At 35.2% G+C, this 24,258-nt stretch overlaps 2 protein-coding genes and 2 pseudogenes across 4 annotated transcripts; all 4 read right to left on the bottom strand.

Annotated features, from left to right (window-relative positions):
• Window positions 1-975: 975 nt before the first annotated feature.
• LOC143559983 (uncharacterized) lies at window positions 976-5,611 on the bottom strand. The gene is made up of 8 exons (XM_077048395.1): window positions 5,372-5,611; window positions 4,346-4,441; window positions 3,993-4,107; window positions 3,593-3,898; window positions 2,864-2,954; window positions 2,440-2,764; window positions 2,203-2,351; window positions 976-1,495 (listed from the first exon to the last, which is right to left on the bottom strand). Exons 1-8 carry the CDS (start codon window positions 5,609-5,611, stop codon window positions 979-981), a joined length of 1,839 nt encoding a protein of 612 aa, XP_076904510.1. The 3' UTR covers window positions 976-978.
• A 1,334-nt stretch (window positions 5,612-6,945) lies between these two features.
• LOC143560011 (cellulose synthase-like protein D3) lies at window positions 6,946-12,444 on the bottom strand (annotated as a pseudogene). Its single transcript, XR_013140034.1, has 4 exons — window positions 12,364-12,444; window positions 10,804-11,708; window positions 9,328-10,135; window positions 6,946-8,776 (listed from the first exon to the last, which is right to left on the bottom strand). The product of XR_013140034.1 is annotated as a cellulose synthase-like protein D3 (transcript).
• Window positions 12,445-14,023: 1,579 nt separating this feature from the next.
• On the bottom strand, window positions 14,024-17,641 carry LOC143560010 (putative arabinosyltransferase ARAD1; annotated as a pseudogene). Its single transcript, XR_013140033.1, has 9 exons — window positions 17,167-17,641; window positions 16,655-16,828; window positions 16,386-16,543; window positions 16,149-16,296; window positions 15,636-15,751; window positions 15,288-15,426; window positions 15,053-15,163; window positions 14,886-14,954; window positions 14,024-14,308 (listed from the first exon to the last, which is right to left on the bottom strand). The product of XR_013140033.1 is annotated as a putative arabinosyltransferase ARAD1 (transcript).
• Window positions 17,642-20,299: 2,658 nt separating this feature from the next.
• On the bottom strand, window positions 20,300-23,986 carry LOC143560009 (65-kDa microtubule-associated protein 3-like). Its single transcript, XM_077048419.1, has 12 exons — window positions 23,900-23,986; window positions 23,600-23,806; window positions 23,181-23,420; window positions 22,882-23,091; window positions 22,638-22,793; window positions 22,399-22,558; window positions 22,161-22,312; window positions 21,976-22,063; window positions 21,788-21,861; window positions 21,515-21,589; window positions 21,142-21,424; window positions 20,300-20,775 (listed from the first exon to the last, which is right to left on the bottom strand). The coding sequence occupies exons 1-12, from the start codon at window positions 23,969-23,971 to the stop codon at window positions 20,393-20,395; spliced, it is 2,100 nt and encodes a 699-aa protein (XP_076904534.1). The 5' UTR covers window positions 23,972-23,986; the 3' UTR covers window positions 20,300-20,392.
• Between the last annotated feature and the right edge of the window lie 272 nt (window positions 23,987-24,258).

Raw genomic sequence — 24,258 nt, 5'->3', positions numbered from 1 at the left:
TAAACGTGAGAATTTTTTGTCGGTTTTAAGTGTAACTGGTGTAAAAGTTAGCATACAAGTGACCATATTGTGGTTCAAATGGCCTACTAATCTATTAAGTAAAAAGATTTTATAACTGTCATGGTTCATTTCAAACATTTGAATTGTTATAGCACCTCCATCAGGCTATGTTGCGCGGGGTCCTTGGCGAGCGAGATACCATTGCGGAGCAGGCTTGTGGAGTTCGTCTAGATGCGAAGTTTGGATTTGCGGACTTGGAGCGGACCTAGGGTGACTATGTGGAGCCCTCTCACATAGAGGTGCACAAACCGGATATTTTTAGGAACCGGAACCGGATAGGAACCGGTTCTGGGTTTGGTCAACAAAAGTCAAGACCGGTCGGGTAGGAACTAGTTCCGGGTACAGTCGGGTATTTTTCCTGGTTTTTTTGCGGTTTTCGCGTAGGGTTGGGTTTGACCGGGTATTTCCGGTTCCGGCTACGGCTTCGGGGTATCAGGTCATGCTTGCGGGCCGGGTACGGATATGAACTGGTTCTAGGTCGGGTCCGGAACCAGGTATTTTGTGCACCTCTACTCTCACATGCACGCAAACATATAATAATAATAATAATAATAATATTTCAGTGAGGTTTATAGAGTTTTGGTGCAGTTCATAATAATCCTTTAGCATTCATTTATCTGAATATAGGTAACCAGATGATTTATTTCATATTTTTTAAAAATTAAAATCTATTTTGTAATCAAATTTTTGCCATGCTGCATAAGCTAAAAACAGAAAGAAAAAAAACCCATCTCATCTTATTGCAACAAATTATTTCTTTCCTCAATAACATCAGTTATTCAACTAATAATAATAAAATTGCTAACCAATAAATTATACTTCCTGTTTGTATATCAAATCATTAACATCAGTAACTTCATCCTACTTTGACCAAATGGGTTGACCACCAAATGCCCCAAAACGCCACCCAAACACCAACTAATTACCATCACCGCCATCCTCACCCGCCAACATCCGCCTCTGCTGATGCTCAGCAACTTTATAATCAATCACCTCACGAAACAAAGCCGGATCAAGAACACAATCTTCACTCCCGTAAACTGCAGCCTGTACACTCGCCATAAGTTTAGCAATCTCTCTCCCCGAAAACCCATCGGTTTTCGCAGCGCCTTCTTTAATCATATCATTAGTCAAACCCTTAACCTCTATTTGCTGCTGTTGTTTCTCAAATAACTTAGAAAATAAACCCGGTTTTCTTGCACCTGCTTTGGTGATATATTTATCTAAATATAGTTTCAAAAGCTTAAACCTTTCTTCTTCACCTGGTAACGGGAATTCCAAAACTTCATCGATACGGTCTGCAACAGCCGAGTCAAGATCACCGGGCCGGTTAGTGGCTAAAGCCAGAACTATGTCTTTCGATTGGTCACCGGTTCGGAACAGGAGTGCGTTTAAAGCACTCCTTTGAGCTTCACTCATATAAGTCTTGTTTCGCCTTTAAAATAAAATAATAATTACTTTCTGTTAGTTGTAAGTTGTTATATATTAACTGCACTGAATAAGCACTCTTCATTATTTTAAAATAACATAATTAAGCTTTTATTTAACCATCAAAACAGGAATAAATTAGATGAACAAATTAATGTGTTAATCAATAACTTCCAAGTAAAAAAGAAACTTTATGTAAAAATTTGGTGTAAACATATTCCATAAAAATACTAATTTTAACACCAAAATACTGTGAAGTTTGGTGTATACAATTAGAGGTGTGCATGAAACCAAAAAAATCGACCCGTAACCGAAAATACCAGAAAACAAAACCGAAATAAGTCAATAACCGAACACAAACAAATTGCTGGTCTCGGTTTTGTATGCAATTAAAATTAAAAAAAAAAAACAAACAGAACCGAATGGAAGGTATGAATTTTAATTTTTTAATTTTGAATGCTAACTAGTTTATAAGAAGTTAATAAATAGTGGAACCCAAATATTTTAGTCCAAATGCATAATACTCATTAATCATATTAATTAACAACGGTTTAGACCCAAATTCATTATTTTGGGCCGATTTTTTTCAGCCCAAAAATTTCAAGCACAAATGGTAAAACCAAACAAACTGAATTTTCGGTTTTTAGTTCGTTTTTAGCCCATCAATAGAACAAATTAACACGTGTCAGAAAATTAATAAAAGGAATTACTTACTCGCATAAAAACGCATCTGCTTCATCAATGAAAAGCAACAGGCCTCTATTGGACTTTTTGCCCCAATCAAATAACTGATGTATTTTTGTAACGGCTTGCGAACCTAACGGTGCCACATCACCACCGGTCATTAGTGCATAATCAAGCCCCTGAAACATTTCAACCCATATAAATATTTAAAAAAATATGAAACACAGATGGGCCAGGGTGAGTTGGAAAACATGAAAAAATTCATACAGATTTTTTTGCTAATTCTCGAGCCGCCATTGTTTTCCCAGTTCCTGGCGGGCCATAAAAGAGCATATTCCTGAACGGTGCTTGATGTAGCTTTGTATTGGCAGTTGCACCAGCTAACTGATGAATTCTCTTCTGCAGAGACGGGTTAAGAATCACGTCACCGAATGCCTTCCCCTTTTGAGAGTTTGACCCCTTTTGACCAAGAGTGGTCAACCCACGTGAGAAAAAGCCTGACCATGGAAATCTTCCTCTAGAAGATTCTCTGATTAGTGATGGTTGTCCCAATATTCTGTCTACGTAGCTCCAGGCAACCCGAGCACCTTCTCTGTATCGTAAAAAGATAATATTACATATATATATATATATGATATTGATTTGAACCAAGAATATATACAAGTGTGTGTATGTATTTATGTATGTATACCTTGTTGTGTAGATACCTGCAGCAAGAGCTGTGACACCACCAACCGCTACTATCAGCTTGTTTTGATCGGTTAATATTGTGCGTATCCCCCCTAAAAAAATTATTTACTCGTGCCGTTAATCTAAAGCATATAATAATAACCGTTAATCTAAAGCATATAATAATAAATTAATATGAAGTTCTAACAAGAGGTTGTGCAGCTTATGACATGCCAAAAACATAGGCTTGTAAACGAATCGAATGAACACGATCGGACACGGAACATTCAAACGAACAAGGTTTTCTTGTTCAAGTCCGTTCGTTAAGAAAATGAGCATGCTCACAGTATAAAAGTATTGTTCACGAATGCAGAAGAACAAAGGTAACTGAACATGGTTGAACGAACATAACTGAGTTAAATTAGTTAAATCAAATAAGAAGAACAATGTGTTGAGCCTAAAAAGTTATTAAAACTAGACTAAGCTGTAATGAGCCTAAAAGGATTAAATGAATATATTAACGAGCGTAAACTACCAAACTTAAACTAACATAAATGAACGTAAACAAACAAACATAAACGAGTTTGAATGAACGAGCGTAAACGGACATAAATATACAAACGAGGCATGTGTTCATGTTCGTTCGTTTAACTAAATGCACAAAGAACTTCCCACTTTATCCTTTTTAATGCTTTTAAGGCGTCAATATTCAATACACGAAGCCATTTCTTTAAAAAAAAAACTTAATTACCTCCAATGTGTTCAAATGTAGTGTTAATTGCAGAAACCCATTTCTCTCGTTCTGCATTTGCACGTTCCACCAACATCCGTTTATTCACATCTTCTGATAATTTAGCTTCATGGACTCTTGCTTCTGCGTCAGCCATAGTCTTAATCCGATATGTTTCTTTATCAATTTCAGCCTTTTCTCTTAGGGTTTGCCTCTTCTGTGCTTGAATATGCTCTTCTGTTGCCTGTCTCGCTTGTTCTTGCCTAACCGATGATTCTTCTTGCATTTTCACTAGCTCTTGGTTCCTTACTCTGTGATGCTCGTTTTCTGTCTGCAAATTAATTGTCATTTAATTAGAGAAAAGTACCTAAAAATGTGAGAAATTTGGTTGATAAATAAACCAAAACATCACAAGCGCGACGTGCCTGCATTCTTTTCCGTGCCAGATCATCCTCATACCGAGCCATCTGTGATTTATTTTGTGCTTGTTGCTGAGCTAGCCTTTTCTGTTCTTCATATATTACCTTTTGCCTCTCCTAGTAAACATGATGGACAGAAATATTCAAAATAATGCAAAACAAAATGTTTACATGAACATTTATGTGTTATGTTATAAAGATGAAATATTGATCAAACACTTGATTTAGCATTCGAATAAACAAGAACTATATAACAATTGTATAATATTAAAATATTAGAATAAAAAAATGTACTTCACATCGTTGAACATATGTTTTATCATAAAAATATCTTGAAACCAGGGCCAAAACTTACAGTTTCTGACTGAGCTTGCATTGCTTTAAACTCAGCCATTTTCGTTGCTAACTCCGCCTGCCTAGTCTCTTCCTGCTTCCTCATCAATTCAAAAACCTAAAAACACCATCAACCACACATTATTACCAAATCACTCGTAATTGCATAGAAAATTTAAGCTTAATTATGTTAGGAGCTCAATTCTATGCAAATACCGTACAGACACAGAGGTGTGCATGAAACCAAAAAAACCGAATCGATATTTATAAATTTGTATATTTTATTCTAAGTAATCAAAAAGAGTTTAATAAATATGTCACTCAGTTACTTTAGCCCAAATGTAATATAATCAATTAGTTAGTTATTGATTGACAGAATGATTTAAGCTCAAATTCATTATTTTGGGCAAATATTAATTTTTTTGGCACAAAATTTTCAAGCTCAAAATGCAAAACCCATGAAACTGAAACTGAAACCTAACAGTTTTCAAAATTTCAAAAAAAGAAGTTTCAGCTTTGGTTGACAAAACTTGACGGTTTGGTTTCATGCTTATGTAAAAACCGATATTACTGTTATGTAATAAAAACTGAAAAAACCCAACCCAACCGAATCGAATTTATAGATTATTATTATTCATTTTTTATTTCATGTAATCTATAAGAATTAACAACGGAACCCCAACCCAACCCAACCAAAACCAAAACCAAAACCAAAACCAAAACCCAAACAGTTTTCAACATTTCACAGACCAAAGTTTCGGTTTTTGAATCTAAAGAAGTTTTTAAAAAATGTTGGGTTTTGGTTGTGCATGTAATAAAAACCGAAAAAACCCAACCGAATCGAATTTGTACATTTTCATATTTTATTTTTTATTTAAAGTCATTTATAAAAATTTAATAAATATATAACAACCCAACCCCTACCCGAACAGTTTTCAACATTTTATAAACCAAAGTTTTGATTTTTTGTTCCGAACCGAACCGAATCTTGCACACATAATAATAATAATAATAATAATAATAATAATAATAATAATAAAAACTCAACCTTTTTGGCATCTTTGGATGCAGCAATCTTCTTAACAGCAGCAGCACCTCTCTCCAACGCCTCCGGATCAAAACCCGCCGAAGTTGTTCTGGGGTTGTCGTTACGAACACGCGCCGCCGCCGGTGGCTGTTCATTCTGCGGTGGTTTAGGGTCGATCACGTCACCGACAGCCGGAGATGGTGATGGTCTGCTGGTGAATGAAGGAAAGTTGAAGAAGCCTGAAGCTGAAGCCTTGGCCATTGGTGTAGTGAATGGGTTTCAATTGAAATTGAAATTGAAATGTGGGTTTGATTTGGTTGGAATTACAAGAATTTAATTTAATGGTGAATTGAAGCTTGAAGAAGAAGAAAGAAAACAAATCAAATCAAATCGGTTGCTGAAACTGGTTTTAAGTTTTAAAGGTTTATGTAGGGTTTTTTGGGCCTGTGTAATTAATAATTTTTATTTAATAAAAAGTTGTTATTATTAAAAAATATAGAAAATTAGAAATTTTGTGTGCTTTACCAAAATAACTTTTACTTGCTATCCTTTATTTGAATTTATTTGTCTCGGTTTTAGTTCTTTACACCAACGAATGTTAAGTTTTTTAGTTAAGCCACCCTATGTAAATGGCTTAATTAAAAAACTTAACATTCGTTAGTGTAAAGGGCTAAAACTGAGACATATATATTCAAATAAAAAAATAAAGAGTGAAAGTTATTTTCGTAAAGGACTCAATAAAGGAAAAAAATATATAGTTTTCTCTAAAAAAAAATTATAGACATTGTACAGTGTGAAATAGTGATTATACGTTTCTTTTACAATAATCTATAGGAATGAAAGTGAAATCCGAATCCGATTAAAAAGCCTGAAACCCAACGCAGTTCGGACGATTTTAGGATTAGTCTTGAATTTTTTTCGTGGGTTTAAAATTTGTAGTATACCCGATTACCTGATAATATACATGATGTACCCGATATAACTTTTTTTATATATTTGTTTTAGATATTATTTTTTAGTGTTCTACTTGTTTAAATGTACTCTTGTTTGTAATTTTTTTAGTTGTAGGCAAGAGTTTTTAAGGTTGCAATGGAAATGAGTGCACTACGTAGATGCAATGGAAATTTTTTGATAGTAGCTGTCATGCTACTTGTTTTTGTTTGAACCGTTATTATTATTATTATTATTTTTTTGGAATTTTGGAGAAATACTTATTTGTCGAAACTTGTTTATGACAATTATTTGAGACATTTTATGTTAATCATTGTTTATAATCGTTTACTTATATTTTGTCAAATCCCGACGAGTTTTCAGCCGATACACCCAATGAGTATTTTGTCAAAACTTGATAAAAACCCGAAACCCGATGGGTATGTCCGAAACTGACGGGTTTGAGACAAACTTTAATAATCAGGTATGTGTTTGGGAATACCTATTTGATATGCTATTCATCCTGTTAAGTGACAGAAAACTAAACATCGTCTTACAAAGCATCATTCTTTGTCTTTGAGATTTTGCAAGTTGTATCTTACCATTAAACAATACTATAAAAAGAACCTCTTTTGAGTTGTCAAAAAGTCCAAACTACAAAACAGTATAAATTACGATGATAGTAACAATAATAATAATAATACAAGTAGACAAAAAATCATGTAATAATATGGAATCAACAAATCTTCAAGGGAACTGAAATGACCCCCCAATCTGGTTCTGCCCTTGGGGAGGATTAATAGCAACCCACAACAGCGAAATCGTGATCGCAATAAGCCCCGACCACACAAACACGATCGTTGGCGTCCTCCCTCTTCGTCCCATCAACCCTTTCGCAAACGGGTACAAATGAGCCAACACCCAAAAACTAAAAAACACCCCACCAAGTAACCGGCTCCATTGCGGTATAGTACTATATATAGTCCTACTAAACCCGACTGCTATTGCTATTAAGTTCAACATCATTATAGTTAACGGCGGGATCATTAACGATGTCCATTTCACTACGTAGAGATCCGCAAACTCGTCGTCTTCATCTTCACCAGCGGATTTTGACGTTAATGTAAACGAGATTTCAATACCGGCCACCACTTTTAGTAAACCTTGTAACACTGCTGCTAAATGTGCACTTGTTCCTCCTATTAACCAAAACTGTTCATTCCTCCACCATTCTTCTAACTCAATACCCGACCATTTTACTTCGAGAACCGCCAGCATGACAATGGTGAGAGTCATGATTAGTAAGTAAACCAAGAAAGTGACATTTAGCGTCTGCACGATGAACTGTCCGGAGAAGAGAGACAATGCAGGGAGGAAGCAGTAGACGATTAAGAAGATCGAAGTGAATGGATAGATCCCTACATTAAGATATGCGATTCGTTGCAAAAGTTTCATTCTTGAGCTTGCGATGAGCGCATTGTTCCTTGAAAAGAAGATTTCGACTGACCCGGTAGCCCACCGAAGGACTTGGTGGAGTCGGTCAGTTAAGTTGATCGGAGCGGTCCCACGGAAGGCGTCTCGTTTGGTTACACAGTAGACTGACTTCCATCCGCGGTTATGCATTCGGTAACCCGTGACCACGTCTTCGGTGACTGACCCGTAAATCCACCCGACCCGTTGGCCCCACTCGGTTTTGTCCTCATACCAGCATGAGATTACGCTTATGGCTTCTGCTACGGTTGACGCGTCTAGAAGTTCGCGAGGAATGGTTAGAGCGCCTGGGGGGCGCCCATTTTTGACAGCTGGATGGTCGGCGAGCGGGCGGCCTTGGAACTCGGCTACTGGGATGGAGTCAATCAAAAGAGTCGAGTTTCCGAATTTTTTAGGTGCTAGGGAAAGATTCATGTCTTCGTCATCGGAATCGCCCATTCTCAAAGCCCGGTTTTCTTCGGGCTGGCTAAACTTTGTTTTCCGGCTCGTAAAGCAGCACCCGCACAAGCTCGGGTGTCTTTCTTTTGATCTCGGCGGGTCAAACCCGTAAAGCGCAATTCGTCTAAACAAACAACCCGTTCCGACATAAACGGGCCCTTGAAGCCCGTCAAGGGCCCGCATGTTCCCGTCGAAGAAAACTGTGTTGTGGTTCGCATACCGGTCAGATGGGTCAATGCCCTCGAACCGTTGAGGGAACTGGACGTAACAGATTCGGTCACCACCTCGGTCCATCATGAAACACATGCCTTCTCTCATGGCTTGTGAGTTGTAGATATAATGGTCGCAGTCCAGGTTGAGAATGAACGGGCCATTTGACATGATTGCTGAGGCCCGAACCAGTGCGTTCATTGCTCCTGCTTTTTTGTTGTGGTCGTAACCAGGTCGTTTTTCACGGGATACGTATACGAGCATTGGGAGACGGATGTCGACGTCGGTGAAATCGAGCATTCCGGAATCGTCTTCGGTCCCGTGTAATGGGTCTTCACTTGGTGGTTTTAACATCACCTGTAGAAGTCATAAATATATAATCAAGGACTATTTTAAAGTTCACTGATTATTAACAAAGAAATTTTAGGATGTTATATCAAACTATCGTAACCAAAGTCCAAACGAGAGATGATTATAAACCGTTGAAACCAACTGAGCCATTTAAACCAAAGCAAGTTGGCTGGCTCATTCGGTTTAAGATGCATACTATAGTACTCGGTTTGAAAAACAAGATTTAACAGTTCAGTTCACAGTTTGACATACCTTATAAACCAAAACCATTTCCTTCATTATTTATTAATTTTCTCTTATTCAAAATATGCAGTTATACACTTATACATATATATGATATACATGACCATTTTAATATTTTATAGATTTCAAAAAATTAATACAAACTAAAGACTTTGTAACCCAAAATATTTTAGCCCAAATGTCCAATAATAACTGATCATTAATTAACAAAAAGATTTAGGCCCAAATTCATCATTTTGGTCAGTTTTTAGGACCCAAAAATTTCAAACCCAAATGACAAAACTAAAAAAATCGAAACCGAGCCAAAACTTTACCTGAATAATTCCAGAATGATCTCCTTTTGAGTGTTCAGGTGCAGGAGTTAACCAAGTTCCAGGCCAATGAGTTCCATCAGCCATCCAGGTGGCTTTTTGAACCTTAATACTTTCTAAAGGTTCATCATCTCTCTTTTGCCTCTGTTGTTTCATAGCCTTAATTTCCTCACGTGCATGATACGCATCAGACCGTCTGCGTATCGAATCCGGAAGCCCGTTAATCCTAACCTTAAACTCATCAAATTCCCGTTTTACCCTTCTCCGATCCTTCACAAAGTCAGACTTCACCTTGTTCTTATAAGGATCTCTTTTCAAATTAAAGTAAGATTCTGGATTCCTTGGTTCAATGTTATGTTTTCTACAAAACGGGACCCACATGTTGGCAAAACTTGCAGCTTCTGCCATTGCTTCAAAGGTTAAAAGTGCACCACCATCATCAGAAACATAACATGCTAATTTTTCTACAGGATAATCAGCAGCTAAAATTGATAAAATGGTGTTTGCAGTGACAAGTGGTGGTTCTTTTTCTGGATCAGCAGTTGAAACGAAAATGTCGATTCCTGGCAAGTCAGATTTACCAGTCGGGTTGTTTAGCGTTGGTAACTCAAATTTTTCTTTTAAGACGTTGAGATCGGTGGCTCGGTTGACTGGGTTGATTTTTGGTAGTTGGTCAAGGATCCATGAAAAGGCGAACCATATTTCACAGACGATGGACATTCCCCAAAGCCAGATTGCATCATTGTTTGGATGGTTTATTCTCCACGCCAAGAATAATACAAGAACCACCATTCGAATGAGAATTAGAAGCCTGCGTATCAAATAACCAAAAATGATACGATTAATTAATGTGCATGAAAACACATATCACAAACAATGTTTTTGGATATTGTAAAATAGAGGTATAAATAAGGCACGATAGAAACTAAAATGTAAGGGTGTTTTCATGCTTGTTTTGAAGGAAATATGTGACATTGTATGATTGAAATAAGATATTGAGCTATAACTGATACATGTTGTAGGACATGGTGTTTGGAACTAGTTTAACATGTTATAGAGAATGCTATATAGAATTAGTAAGTATTTTATGAATATTATGCGTCTTGTGTTGTGCATTCCTATGGACAAGATGAAAGTAAAAAAGCTCTTAAATTTTCCTTAAAGGAAGTGGTAATTATCTCCATTTTACCCTTTCATAATCAGTTTATTCGCACTTAGACATAACTAATTGTCCAAAACTAACTATTTGACCAGGTCCAATGTGTTTATCCAAACACTAAAAACTAACTATCAAACCTCCACATCGAATCATTCTCATCAAGATCTGAAGAATGCTTAGAACTTATAACAAGATGCAAGATTCTTTCAAATTACATCAAAATCTGTTAGCTAGCATATGAATTACCACCAAATGGTCATAAATCTTGAACAATGGATAATAAAGAAACATGAAAACGAAGATAAAAGAAATATATGTACCTATACGGGCTGAGAACAGCAGCCGGGATTTTTTACTTCCGAGTCAACGGTCTCCAAGGCTTATTCATCAACTCCAAAGATTCAACATGATCATTATCCTTACCATTCTCCATCACTCCCTCTTTAGGCCAAATAGCATTACCATAACCATAAGTACCACTGGTTTCAAACAACCATCTGTTATGATCAAAGTCACCTGTTTGACTTCTCATTAGCACCGACTTCGTCGACTTCATCAACGACAACCTCCTCTCCATTTTCGACATCCCCGCCGGTGGCGGCAATGGAAGCGGCCGCCCACCACCACCCCCACCATTCTCCAACTCATCAATGTCAGTCGTCTTATACGGCTCCTTACAACCCGGACATATCCCATCACCCGTCTTAATAGCATCCAAATAACAATCCCTACATATCTTAAAATCACATTCACAAGGAAGAATATCCACTCCCCTCTCATCAGTCATGACTTTAGCATCACATCCAGGAACCGAACACGACGATCCTTTCGCTCCCGCCATTTGCGGATGATTAATCTCCGAATCAATCACCTTATCCATAAGATGAGCTCGAGTAACCGCATTAAATCCACCCGTAAACAACGAGCTCGAAACATACTGTTCTTCAACCTTCTGCGAGATCGCATCCATCGGCTGATTATCCGGAGTCGGCGGCAGGATCACCGTGTAATTCATGAAATCCTGACTTCCGATTTCGCTATCCAGATCATCTCTCGAGTAATTCACGTATCGACCGGACGACGTCCGTCTGGCGAACGTCACCTGCGGCGGCAACGGCGGTTTGCTGTGCTGCACGTCTGTCGCATCCGAGCTTATTGATAGATTAGATCGAGTCGCTTTAAACGACTTATTATTCGACGCCATAATTCACAAAATTCACTAGATCTGTAATATAACTACACATCAAACAGACAGATTTTAGTACGGATTTATTGAATTAAAATTGAAATTAACAATAAACAGACGCATTTTAGTACGGATTTGATATAATTAGCAGTAAACAGACTTATTTGAGTACGAACTTGTTGAATTAAAATTGAAATTAACAATAAACAGTCGTATATGAGTACAGATTTGAGTGCGAATTTGTTCGATTAAAGTTATAACTAACAGTAAACAGATTGATATAAGTAGGATTTTGTTTAATTAAACAAACATATATGATTACGAATTTATTCAATTAAATTGAAATTAACAATAAACAGAGGCATTTGAGTAGAGATTCAAGTACGAATTTGTTAAATTATAGTTTATATTAACAGTAAACAGACGGATTTAAGTACGGATTAGAGTACGAATTTGTTTGATTATAGTTTAAATTAGCAGTAAACAGACGGATTTAAGTACGGATTTGTTCGATTATAAATGAAATTAGCAGTAAACAGACGGATTTAAGTAGGAATTTGTTCGATTATAGTTGAAATCCACCGTACACAGGCGGATTTGAGTAGGAATCAATTGAATTAAGTTGAAATTAACAGTAAACAGACGGAATTGAGTACGGATTCGTTGAATCAAAGAGAATTGATGAAGATGATACCTGTTAGAATGACATGAGGCAATGCAGATGAATGAGAATAGTGAAGAGTTAGGGTTTTGATTGAATGCAATGGAATGAAATTGAGAGTATTATATTATTATAGAAGGAAGTCGTAGTAGTAGTAGTAGTGGTGGATCTAATAGAGCTGGCATATATGGATTCCGACATGACATGTGAACGTGAAACCATGTAGTAACGCGTCATTGCATACTGTTAACATTTTTATTTATTTGTTCCTTTCATCCCACGATCACCGCCATCTTTCTATATTCAAATTGAAGAATATTATTAAATCATCATTTTCTATTTTTGTTTTAAATTAATATATGTTGTATTTATTAGATTGATATCCGGTATCTTTTGTTTTAATTGCGATACATAAGACGGTTATATAACTCTGTATATGTTGTAATGTGTTTAAAAGGAAAAATATATCTTTTCTAATTATTACTCTTTTTGGGAGGGCAACCTTCCTTGACTCAATCGGTAGCCCATAATTAAAAAAAAAAGTTACCTATTTTTAATTTTTAAACTCAATTATACAATTCATTTAAGTCTATTTAAAAAAAATTTGCGCACCTCAAATCATAATCAATAACCCCATTTAAAAATTTAATCGTTTAAGCCCAATAATAATAATAATAATAATAATAATAATAATATGTAATTATATTAAACAAATCATTTCACGTTGGATACATGTATTAATCGCGTCGTCTATTACATGTTTAACTAAATTGGCTATGATTAACATTTTTGGCAATTGGTGATGATTAGTAGATAACTTGCTGCAAAAATATTTTACTATCTAATCTAACTATGCTATTAAAGCAATTAAAGCAAGATAATTCCACATGTCACAATTATAGAGTGTCCACATTGGATTCCACATACACAATTCCCTTAAATGCATTTTCCACCTAATTAACATTCATTAAATTCATTAAAATGTATAACAATTCATTCATAAAATCCTTTATCCGTTATTTTTCTTTTAGTTACTATTCTAAAATTATATTAACTTATACATATTAATCTATAAAAACTAATCTTTAACCTTTTACAATTCAATATAAAATTCTCCATTAATTTTTTTTATAAAGACTACTTTAAGTTATAATTTGATTTAAATGAATATAAAATAAAAGTCATAAATAAAACTTATTATATGAAATAACTGAATTTACGTATTACATATAATAATTTTTATTTTTATTATAACTTCCATCTGTGTAAAACACAGGATCTAACCTAGTACTGGTAATATTTTAGATAAGTTAAATATTTGATTTGAATTCAGTTTTTAAGGGGTTACAAAACTTACAATTTGAAACCAGAATAACAAAATTCAATTCAAGAACTCAAACAAATTTTGTTTATGTTCAAATGCTAAAACCAATTGTTAATCATTAAATGGAATTACATCCAAACAATATTTATCCTATATTTTATTAACAGAAAAGATCTTTTAAATAAAATCTTAGAATAATAATAATAATAATATAATTTATTAAAAAGGAGTATGAAAGTGATGTTTTCAATCATGGAATGCATATGCCTTGCATGTCCCCATGATGCTTCATCACACCCCTCTTTGGTATTATATATTTATATCATATGATTCCCATTTCCCACACATTTACATGATTCTTGATACCTCAAACTCTTCTAATTACAATATTGAAAAGAAACAAACAAAATCTTGTACATAGTTACAGACACATCTATGGTTTTAAATAAATAATAATTTAACCAGAAAAACTAATGTTTTGATGCTTAGAAATGGAACAACATTGTGAAGGGTATTTAGACAACCTCATTAGGGATTCAATGGGAGAATGTTGTTGGGACGCCTGCAGTCGCACATGCAGATGCTTCTTGACCCGTTCACGACACGTTGTGATCTTCGTGTGTGAAGTTTGATGTTTATTAATTTGCCCGCCATCTATTAACACACCAAAACAAAACAAAAGGTTAAATTTCAAAATTACTTCATACATCAAGTGTGCCTGTCACATCGTACGGATAGTATGATTTTCCCTTCATATGACCTGCGACCAATATGGCCACTTTTCACCGACTCATGTGACAACATGGCCAATTTTCGGCTTTCGACAATCATACGACCCCGTACGACCATTTTTCCTTTTCATACGCGCGTATGACATGTCAGTGGTGTCTGCCTAGTGTGTCGGTATGTCAGTGGTGTTCCTTTAGATGAAGCTTTCCTATTTAGTTATGAACTTTGTGCTTAATCTCAAAAAGATAACCCAAACTGTACTATTTGTGGCATAAAGCTTCTCAAAACCATTTCATGTTCCACTAAACATTACTTGACGTGATCATATTTGACAAACTAGTTATTTAAAAAAAAATCTAAACTTTTTTGGAAAAAATCGGGCAAACACAAACCAACCCGGACTGTTTTAAGTTGCCACACGCCAGCTTGGCCCGCCCGTTTTGCCACCACGAATTATAAAATTCAGGTATAATCTTAGAGAGAGAGAGAGAGAGAAGCACACCATTCTCCAAACTAAGTCTTCTGGCCCCAACGGTTGAGCGGGATGGGAATACAAGAAATGTCGCACGTACTGTCACATACACATACATCATCATCAAATCAGGAACAGGGATATATAAACACTGTTAAAACATAATTGTTTCAAATAACATGTAATGACATACAAACCTTGGCTAAATTATCTTGCATTTCTCTTATCTGAGTAGACTTAATACTTCTAAGATATGCCAAAAGCCAGCCTGGCTGCACAGCATCACTTGAAGAAACAAATAAAGCAATCTGCAGCTTTGAAAAAAAATATTAACTGATGTTTGACTGAAACAACTTCAATTTAAGATCATATGATAATGAGGCATGAGCCAACATGTAAATGCTAATGTTAAAAAACACTATTGAATGTTACCTTACCATAATCAAGTATTCCTTCAAAAGGAAGCTCAAGTTCATCACTAACTATAACGGGTATGCAACCACTAACAATGGCATCAAACAGTCTAGCAGATGATGGTGTATCGCCAGCTGGACTCAGGCAAAACACAGACCTGCTTGTTAAGAAAAAAACAAACTTAAGAAAAGATATAAAGGCACTGCCCATGTAAAGTTAAGGGGTTTGGAAATCAGATTTGAAACTGATTTGTGTAATAATAGTCGAATCAGATCAAATAATAGATAATCAGTCACAATAACCAGATTATCAGTTACAAAACACAAATCCTAACAATTTGAAAATAACTCTGAAACCGAAACTTACTTGCGCATGCCAGTTTGTGCTGCTATTTTCCCAGCTTCACCAGCACTTCCCTCTTCAATGATGACATCATCAGCATTACCAAGTTCGGCGCCAAGTTTGGAACGTATTTTTCCTCCCTGAAATTGGAATATTATAGTTCAGCATTTTATGCAAATCCTTTTCAGGGAAATAAAAGGTAAATTCCATATACACCCTTCTATCCCCCTTTATGATATCAAAGTTACCCTCTCAAAACACAAAAACGATCATGTTTACGCATTCCATAATAATAAAATCATATTAATTACTTGTAACAATAACATTTTTTTATATTAATTTATCTACTGAAACAACAAACTGTTATAAGTAACTGTTTGTAAGTCGTTTAGCTGGTAATGGATAAATATAATATTTATAGTGTTTTGAAAGGGAGAATATAGATTGTAAATTCTAGATGAAAAGAGATGAGATTTTGAACTTTTAAAAGGATTCATATGAAATAATTAAAAAAACAAAACTAACTGAAAATCATACAGCATTTCTTTTAAGCCTCCCACGAAAGTAAAGGAGTGTAGTTCTACTTGAAGCACTTTCTGATAAGCACTTGGCATCACATAAATCAAGATTTGGAACATAAGGAAGTATCAAATCCTTTTCAAGTGAAACTTGACCAGGCTTGTACCTGAAATAAATAATACAATTAAACATAAAAAATGTAAGTCACAAGATGAATGGCACTTTACCCTTATAATATTAAGATAAAGAACATACCAGTTTCCTGTAGAGTCCATATCCGGTAACAACCATATTGCGTTTTTAACAAACTTGCGAACTGACTTAAAAGACCAAGGATGATGAATTGGAAATATATGATCTCTTCCTTCTGACCGCTTCCACGCGGGTTGATCGGTAACCCACTTCAATGCTTCCTTAGATCACAAAAAAAAGTAAAAGTTACATTTTTGGTGTAATAAACAGACATGTTTTGCATGCTTACAAGAAAGTTGAAAAAACAAGTAAACATTGGTATTCACTCACACCCTGTAAAGCGCCTTGCATTCTTGTTTTTCCAACAAGAAGAAACCAATAGTTGTGAAAAACGGAACATAAAATAAGTCAGCATCCTCTTGTCGGTCAACACGCACAACACTCTTTATAAGTCTTTCTGATTCTGGTGCCATTAAATCTGCCCACAGCCAGTAGTCAATTGAATGCTGCAAAGAAAATAAGAAGCTGATTTGTAAATTTTGAATATATTTAAGCATTTACATGTTATAGGAACCCTGAAAAATCAAGTCGATCAGGATCAGTTTTCTTGAGGCTACACTTAATCTGATTGTTTGAACCCTAACTAATCACATAATCATAATCACTAGGACCGCAAACAAACCGAGCCGAACCAAACAAGGTATTGTTCACGTTCGTTCGTTAAGCTTTTAGTGGACAAACCAACGGTTTACAAACACCTAACCGAACAAAATTTCATTTTTGTGTCCGCTCGTTAAGGAAATTAACTTATTCGTGAACAGTTCACGAACACAAAGAAACAAGCACGAACAACGTTTTATTTGATTTGGCTGCCATTAGAGGTGAGATTCACCGTCTGCTTATACGTATTCCGGAACAACCACAGCATATCATAAGTAAACTTATCCGGCATATTATACACATAAACCCTAACCGGCAAGCCAACTTCATAAGCCCTACCACTCTCCGTACTCCAAATCGAATCGTCTAGTTTCTTCACTTCATTTTGATCTTCAGTTGCCGGATCACGAACCGTGTCATCACGAGATCTCGGAGCTCCGTTAAGTTTGAGGAACGACTCAAGTGATTCGACGAATGAGTATTGGACGTTAGGGTTTGAGATTGTGCAGTGTTTGGGAGGAAGGAGAGAAGAGGATGAGGATGCAGGTGAATGAGATGATGAAGAGAATGAATGGAGATCTGGTTATTGATATTGGTGTTCTGGAATTAGGGTTCATTAAGGAAGATGAGTATTGTCTACCGACGCTTGTTTTGCCCATCAAATCGGAGGATCATGAAACGGATCTTCAAGTTGTTCTTGTAGTTCACAAAAGTGCTAATTAATTGTCTTTTACGAGATTCTGATTAAAATCAATGCGGTATTGCTGCAAAAACTAGCGGTTTTGAACGAGATTTCAGTCAATTTCTGACCAAAATATGTTTCTGTGTATGTATAAAACTAAAAATTACATATAAAAATATGTGTGTATATAAAACTGAAAAATATACATTAAAGTCCGACTCCGATCAGATTAATCCTGATTAATCGCTGGTCCCCACCTTACCGCCCAACTAGCGATTTTTACAACACTGCTCGTACCCACCCTGCGGATTAATTACCGGTTATTTAATCGGTCAACGATTAAATCCTGTCAAAATCAGGATTAATTAGACTTAGTTGGTTTTTTCCGATACGTTCTGGCCAAAATCGGTGATTCCAACGAGATTTCAATCAAAATCAGCGGTTTCCAGCGATATTCCAAAAAATTATGACCAAAATATGTTTGTGTATATATAAAACTGAAAATTATACATTAAAGTCCGATTCAAAATACAAATAACTCACTGGTTCTCACCCCACTGTCCGACTAACGACTTTTACAGCACTGCGTGTAGGTAAGAAAAATATGAAGCAATGATATATATACATGACAAAGTACATCTACCTCAAAATAAATAAAAGTTAATAAGAGAGAAGTTGGAATATGCTAAAAATTAATTCATACATATAACATTATAAAATGAACAAAGCATTTTATTATTGTTGTCGAAAGTGTAGGTGGGTATTCCGCGGGAAAATTAAGATTAGTTAAATCGTGGGCGGCTTTATCATAAGCTCTAGTCGCCTCATGTACCGTTGTAAATGTTGTTAGAAAAACCATGGTTGTATTCTTGTCTTCAATCTCCGCTACAAACACCCTCGGGTTGGTTTTTTGAACGCCATAGCATTCACTCTTGGCTTTCGTCCGAGAAACTTGGTGCTCGCCTTTTGTTCTCCATTCTTGGAAGCCCCGTCACCGTCCATGAAATAATTAATGGTTTTTCTGGGGTGTATAACAAATCGTTGAAGTTAAGTGTCCATGCATGCATATTCAAGATGCAATAATATTACAAAGCGTATATAAAAATATAAACCGTTACATACAAAATATTGAAACAAGCGTTTTTTAATCTTTAATTTGAGTTTGATATTGCTAAAGTTCTTTTTTTTTAATTAACATGTTACGTGATTAAAGTGTTTGTGTACCCCTCTGCATCACGCTGACATATGATTTTTTGTTATGTATATAACCATTAAACTAATTTCTTCATATGACTTATTTTGAATTTCATGCTCCCGCTTCAAAACTATTTTAAAAGGCGGAAGAGATGCACAGACTATTCTTTGTTTACACAAAAAACACTGTCTGAGTATAGTCGCACCTTGTAAGTAGGTTAGACCCGAGTACCAAATCGTATGAAGTCAAGAACTTTATACCTTAATTAGTATAGAGAATGACCTGACTATCAAGTACACAAAATACAGTCTTTCCGTTTGTTGTTGATTAATCCCCAAAACACAGAACTCTTTCCGTTTGTTGTCGATTGACCACCTAAACCCCGTTTGTTGTCGATTGACCACCTAAACCGAAGACCGAAAAGCCAATGGACAAACAAAGGGACGACTAGATTGGTCTTATATTATATATTTTATTCTAGAATTATATTAAAATTCTTAAAAGCAATATATAATTTTTGTAATCTATCAATGCATTTAATAAATTATTAAAACTCAAAATATAAAGTTGAGACATACTAAAAAAGATATCGACGTATGTTTTACATCAACAATAATACCGATAGGTCTAATACCGGCACCGGTGTTGTTCGGTTAGAATCGATTCGATTAGATAAACTATGAAGACCGTCACCATATTCCAAGATCTCGCCACGTCAACTTAATCAGGAAAACTCGTTCCCTTTGCATTTGGTAATAATTGATTTGATCATTTGGTATAGTTAGAACTAGTTCCCTTTGCAATTTTCATTTTAATAATCATGAGAACTAGTGGAATTCCTCTGCGCGTTGCGATGGGCAATCTGACCGTACTCTTTCTTTTAGTTAGGGTTCAACACTCGGTATAGCAATCAAAAGAGAAAACTCAAAAGATTTTGACACGTGTTTAGACCTATCATCTGATACCAGTACTAGTGTTCGGTCAGAATCGATTCAGTTCGTCACGACACCGGTTGTGAGCATTAATTGTTATGGTTTTAGAACATGTCACAATCATACAACAAGCTTTCTTAAAAAAGATCAGTTTCATCCAAGGCTATGTTTAATCTGACATTCCTATTTAATCTTGTAATAAACAAAACAAAAACAAAGTACGTCATCAAATCACCACATTACGACCATCGCCAACACTCTTTATCGAGTAAGGAAGAAATATCCAAATAAAACTTTCACATGTAATGATGTAAACCACTACAAGGTCTGTATAATGAATACTCATACTTTCAACTAATCGTTAACCGTCAGCGCCAACTACCACTGTCGCCGATGGTATTTGAACCTTACCGGAATACATACATTTTTCAATAAGCACAAACTTTTAACCATCAAGCATTAACATCCAACAAATGAATTCATAATAAAGAGCAAACAAAGCCACAATGCTCACTCAACAGGCGACACACATAGCCAACTAAATTGCTATTGACCTTCAAAAGCATCATCAAACAAAAACACTAAAAAAAACAACAAAAACCTAAATCATTGTTTTCAAAGGAAGCACAAAACCAGCTCTTCGTTCTTCAAACGAGTACTCGATAACCTCTTCTGCATGAACCATTGCCTTAGTCATAGGTGTCATTGCTGTTTGCATTTGAGCACAAGGAGTGAAGGGTGGTATTGGAATTATGTTTTTCTGTGGAACTTGGTTTTCTTCTTCTGCTGTAGTAGGTTTCGGTTTGGAAGGAGTTATGAACGGTGACGTGCTGGTTTGGTATGTTTTTTGTAACGTTTCGTGTTTTATGTCAACTTCTGCCACTTTAACCTTGGATGAAATTGGGGAAAATGGCTTCCGAAATGTCGGCTCCATGTCATTCAGATTGCTTTTCTTGGTACCAGGTGTATCTAAACCTCTCCTCCCTAATATCAAATAAAAAAGTGAGCATATTTTCAAACGGGCTGATTCAGGTTACAACAAAACGGTCAAAAGTAACCAAAAGCATATACAAACAATATGGAGAGTAAAAATGGGTCGATTGGGGACAAACGTAAATAAACTATTATTTTGTAAAACTTATATTGTGAAAGAATAAAAAAATTGAAGGTAAAAACTGTTTCGGGTCAACCATAAGTTTTGACATTTGCCAATATGTTTAATAAAATTCAAAAGTTTAAGACAAAAAAAGGTTTATAAAATAAAATCAACCCGCCCATTTTTGGAGCCTTAACATCAACCTTTAAACATTTATTAGATATAAAATAAAATTTACAGTTTCAAGAATTTACCTGTGAACTGAGACCCGAACCCATCATCTTTGTGACTTAACTGACGATCGATCTTTTTGACAGTACGTATATTAGGAGTAACAGCAGCAGCTTTTGTGGAATGAATATCTGGTTTTGGAGTTGCATGGGCTGCTGCACCACCCAAGGACACTCTTCTGTTGTTTGCCCCACCCATTGACAATCTTCCACCTTTCTTAGCACTTTGTAGCTTTATTGGGCTCGGTTTTGACCCGAAAAGTGCTTCTTGTTCAGCCATCAACTGTCCTTGAAGTTTCTTCTGGTCCTAAAATACCAACACAAAATAAATGAGTTTTAACCACATTTTGATCTTTAAGAAAGCCATTATATTATTTTATATTATATTGTTATATACCCTTTGTCTTTTTCTTTCTTCCTCCTTTTGTTGTCTTAATATTTTATAGTCCTCCAGCATTGAAAGAAGCCGAACCTGCAGTGACATATTAGAATTTATGAATACAAGTTGAATAAATGAGGCACTAGTTTCGACCCGGTGACTTGCAAACGAGTCAATCCATCATATTGTTATCAAAAAGTTGTGTTGTAATTTTGATCCATTTACTTATATATAAATGGGGCCAATTAATCATATTTATTTTTCATAAACCAGCTAGAAACAAGTTATTACCCCGTCGTAAGTAAATTCAACACCCCTTTCATTCTCCCATGCTATTGTTTTCACAGCTAAAGCTTCCACCATTCCTGTTCCAAAATGATGCATGAATTATCTTCAGTTTTTAAAAAATAAAAACTATACTTGGGGGCTTATTTTGAACCATCATATGCTTATTGATCAAGGATAAATGTGGGATTTACCTGGAAGTTTATTTACCAACGCGCGTGCTTTCTCTGCACGCTTCAAAGTAAGATGAGCACCTCTTCCAGCATTATATCTATTATCATCCTAAAGGGACAGGGTTGACAGAAACCAATAAGAAACAATTTATAATGTGTCCAAACTGCCATTTATATATTAAAAGTTCATAATAATAGCAACATACCCTGTTATACTCTTCTAGCCAGCATTCTTCTTCACAGGCTGTTATCCATTTCTCCACTCTTTCCAATATTTCTTTTCTACTAAACGCTTCCTCTTTCACTTTCCCAATCAAAATCTCTATTTGCTCTAGAAGACTACCAGCATCAACAGCTCCTTTAATATTAAAAAATTATCAGTCAAAATTTCATAATAAATGGCTTCAAGATATCAGAATTTAGTAACTTATAGCATATGTATACCGGATTCGATAGCTTCAATAGCAATTTCTAGTGATGTGTCATTCTGTGGAAGAATATGTGTTTTCCTGCAAATATCTTCAAGTTCTGATCTTTTCTTGAAAACAAGTTCTTTCATTTTGCTTGACTTCAAACTTTCCAGCCTGGACACTTCTGCTTCAACCTTTAATGTAACACAAACGTTTGTTTACAAATTAATAATGTTATAAACAATGACGAATAAAAAAAAAACTAAAACTTACATAATTTATGAAATCAACAGATAGCATATCAGGCTCGGTTATTTCCTCCACTGACACAGCTATTTTACATGTAACACTTTGAAACATTTGTTGCTCTTCAACTGGTGTATCCATTAAATCCCATAACTCTATCAAAGATGTTGCAAGGTCTTGAATCTAACATAAAATTTTCACACTATAATGTCAGAAGTTTGATCCGGTTGAGATTAACTTAAATGAGCCAAAAAATAAAGCTTTAACTTACTCTTTGCATTCGTTGTATTTTAACCTCCATTAATCCTTCAATAGCAGTTGCAAGTCTTGAAATTGTATCATTACTGATGCTTTTTGTTGATTCGGTTTCAGATAAACTAGGATGAACTTCTTGAACAGTTTGCTTAAAATCCATCCCCAATACCAAACAGAGTGAATTCAAGGAACTCAAATGCTCTAAAACTTGCTTCAAACGGTCACTCTAGATAATAAGAAACATCAAGAACATTATTAGCATTAAATGTTATGGCTATAAACATGTTATGATGATAAAAACAAAATAAGATTTACCTTTTCTTTTTGGAGTGATTGCAGCTTTGTATGAAGTTCTTCAAGCTTTCTTAAAGAAAGATCAGTTTCATCCAAGACAATGTTTGAAGAAGTTGAATAAATTTCTTTTTGTATCTTATTTATTTGTTCCAGTACTTCAAGAAATTGATTTCTTCTATCAGATTTCCTCTTTTTCATCTCTTCTAGTTCCGGAAGAATGGCTCTAAGTTCTGCCTTTAAGCTTCTAGGGGTCTGATCAGACTGAAAAATAATACATATTTAAGTCAATTTAAACATTCCTTTCGTCGAAAGTCCTAATCTTAACACAATAACTTGCAACTTTCACAGTAAGAAACTTGACAAATCACATAACTTTTTAAGCAAATCATATAGTTAGGATTAAAATTTAAAGAACATAATATAGACATGTAACTAAATACCTGTCTGATGTGAACAGGTCTTTCACCCATAGCAGAACAAATGGCTGCTAATTCTGCTTCTGAGTCAGCAATTGCCTGTCTTAAGTGAGCTCTACACTTATTTGCCAAATCAACCTTCCTTCTGTACACTTCAAGGCACTCGCGTTCAAGTTCAAGCAACATCTGATCTCTTTCAGCATCACCCTCACCAACTTCATCCCATATAATCTGTTTTCCACAATTTTATACAAAAACAAGCAAACCGAATGAGAAATAACATAATATTCTCAAAAGTTTTAAAATACAAGGACTGAAGGGTACCTTAAGTTCATACAGAAGGGTTCCACATGTTGTTTCCATTTGTGAAAGTGGATCCTTTGAAGGAGTAGACATTATGTGTGCAAATTTTCCTGAAAATTGAACCAAATTATTCATTACAACATTGATGAACTAATGCAGACAACAAATTTGGCCATTTAAGTTTTAACCTTTAATTATCCTGTAAATAATTACAAACTCATAATCATAGTAAGTTATTAATAAAACAAGCACTTTAAACTGATTTTCCTATTTTGCAACTCGCTTGATCAATAACAGATGCTATTCATTTCGATTATGTTTAATACTTTAATGCAGTCTCATTTATTTTAAAACTACATATGCACTTTCGCATTTTAATC

This window comes from Bidens hawaiensis, unplaced genomic scaffold (genome assembly GCF_021521415.1).
Source record: "Bidens hawaiensis isolate Kalapana, Puna unplaced genomic scaffold, B.hawaiensis_p1.1 tig00020148_1, whole genome shotgun sequence".
Taxonomy (NCBI): domain Eukaryota; kingdom Viridiplantae; phylum Streptophyta; class Magnoliopsida; order Asterales; family Asteraceae; genus Bidens; species Bidens hawaiensis.
The sequence above is the reverse complement of the archived record's forward strand: the minus strand, read 5'-3'. Positions and strand labels throughout refer to the sequence as shown.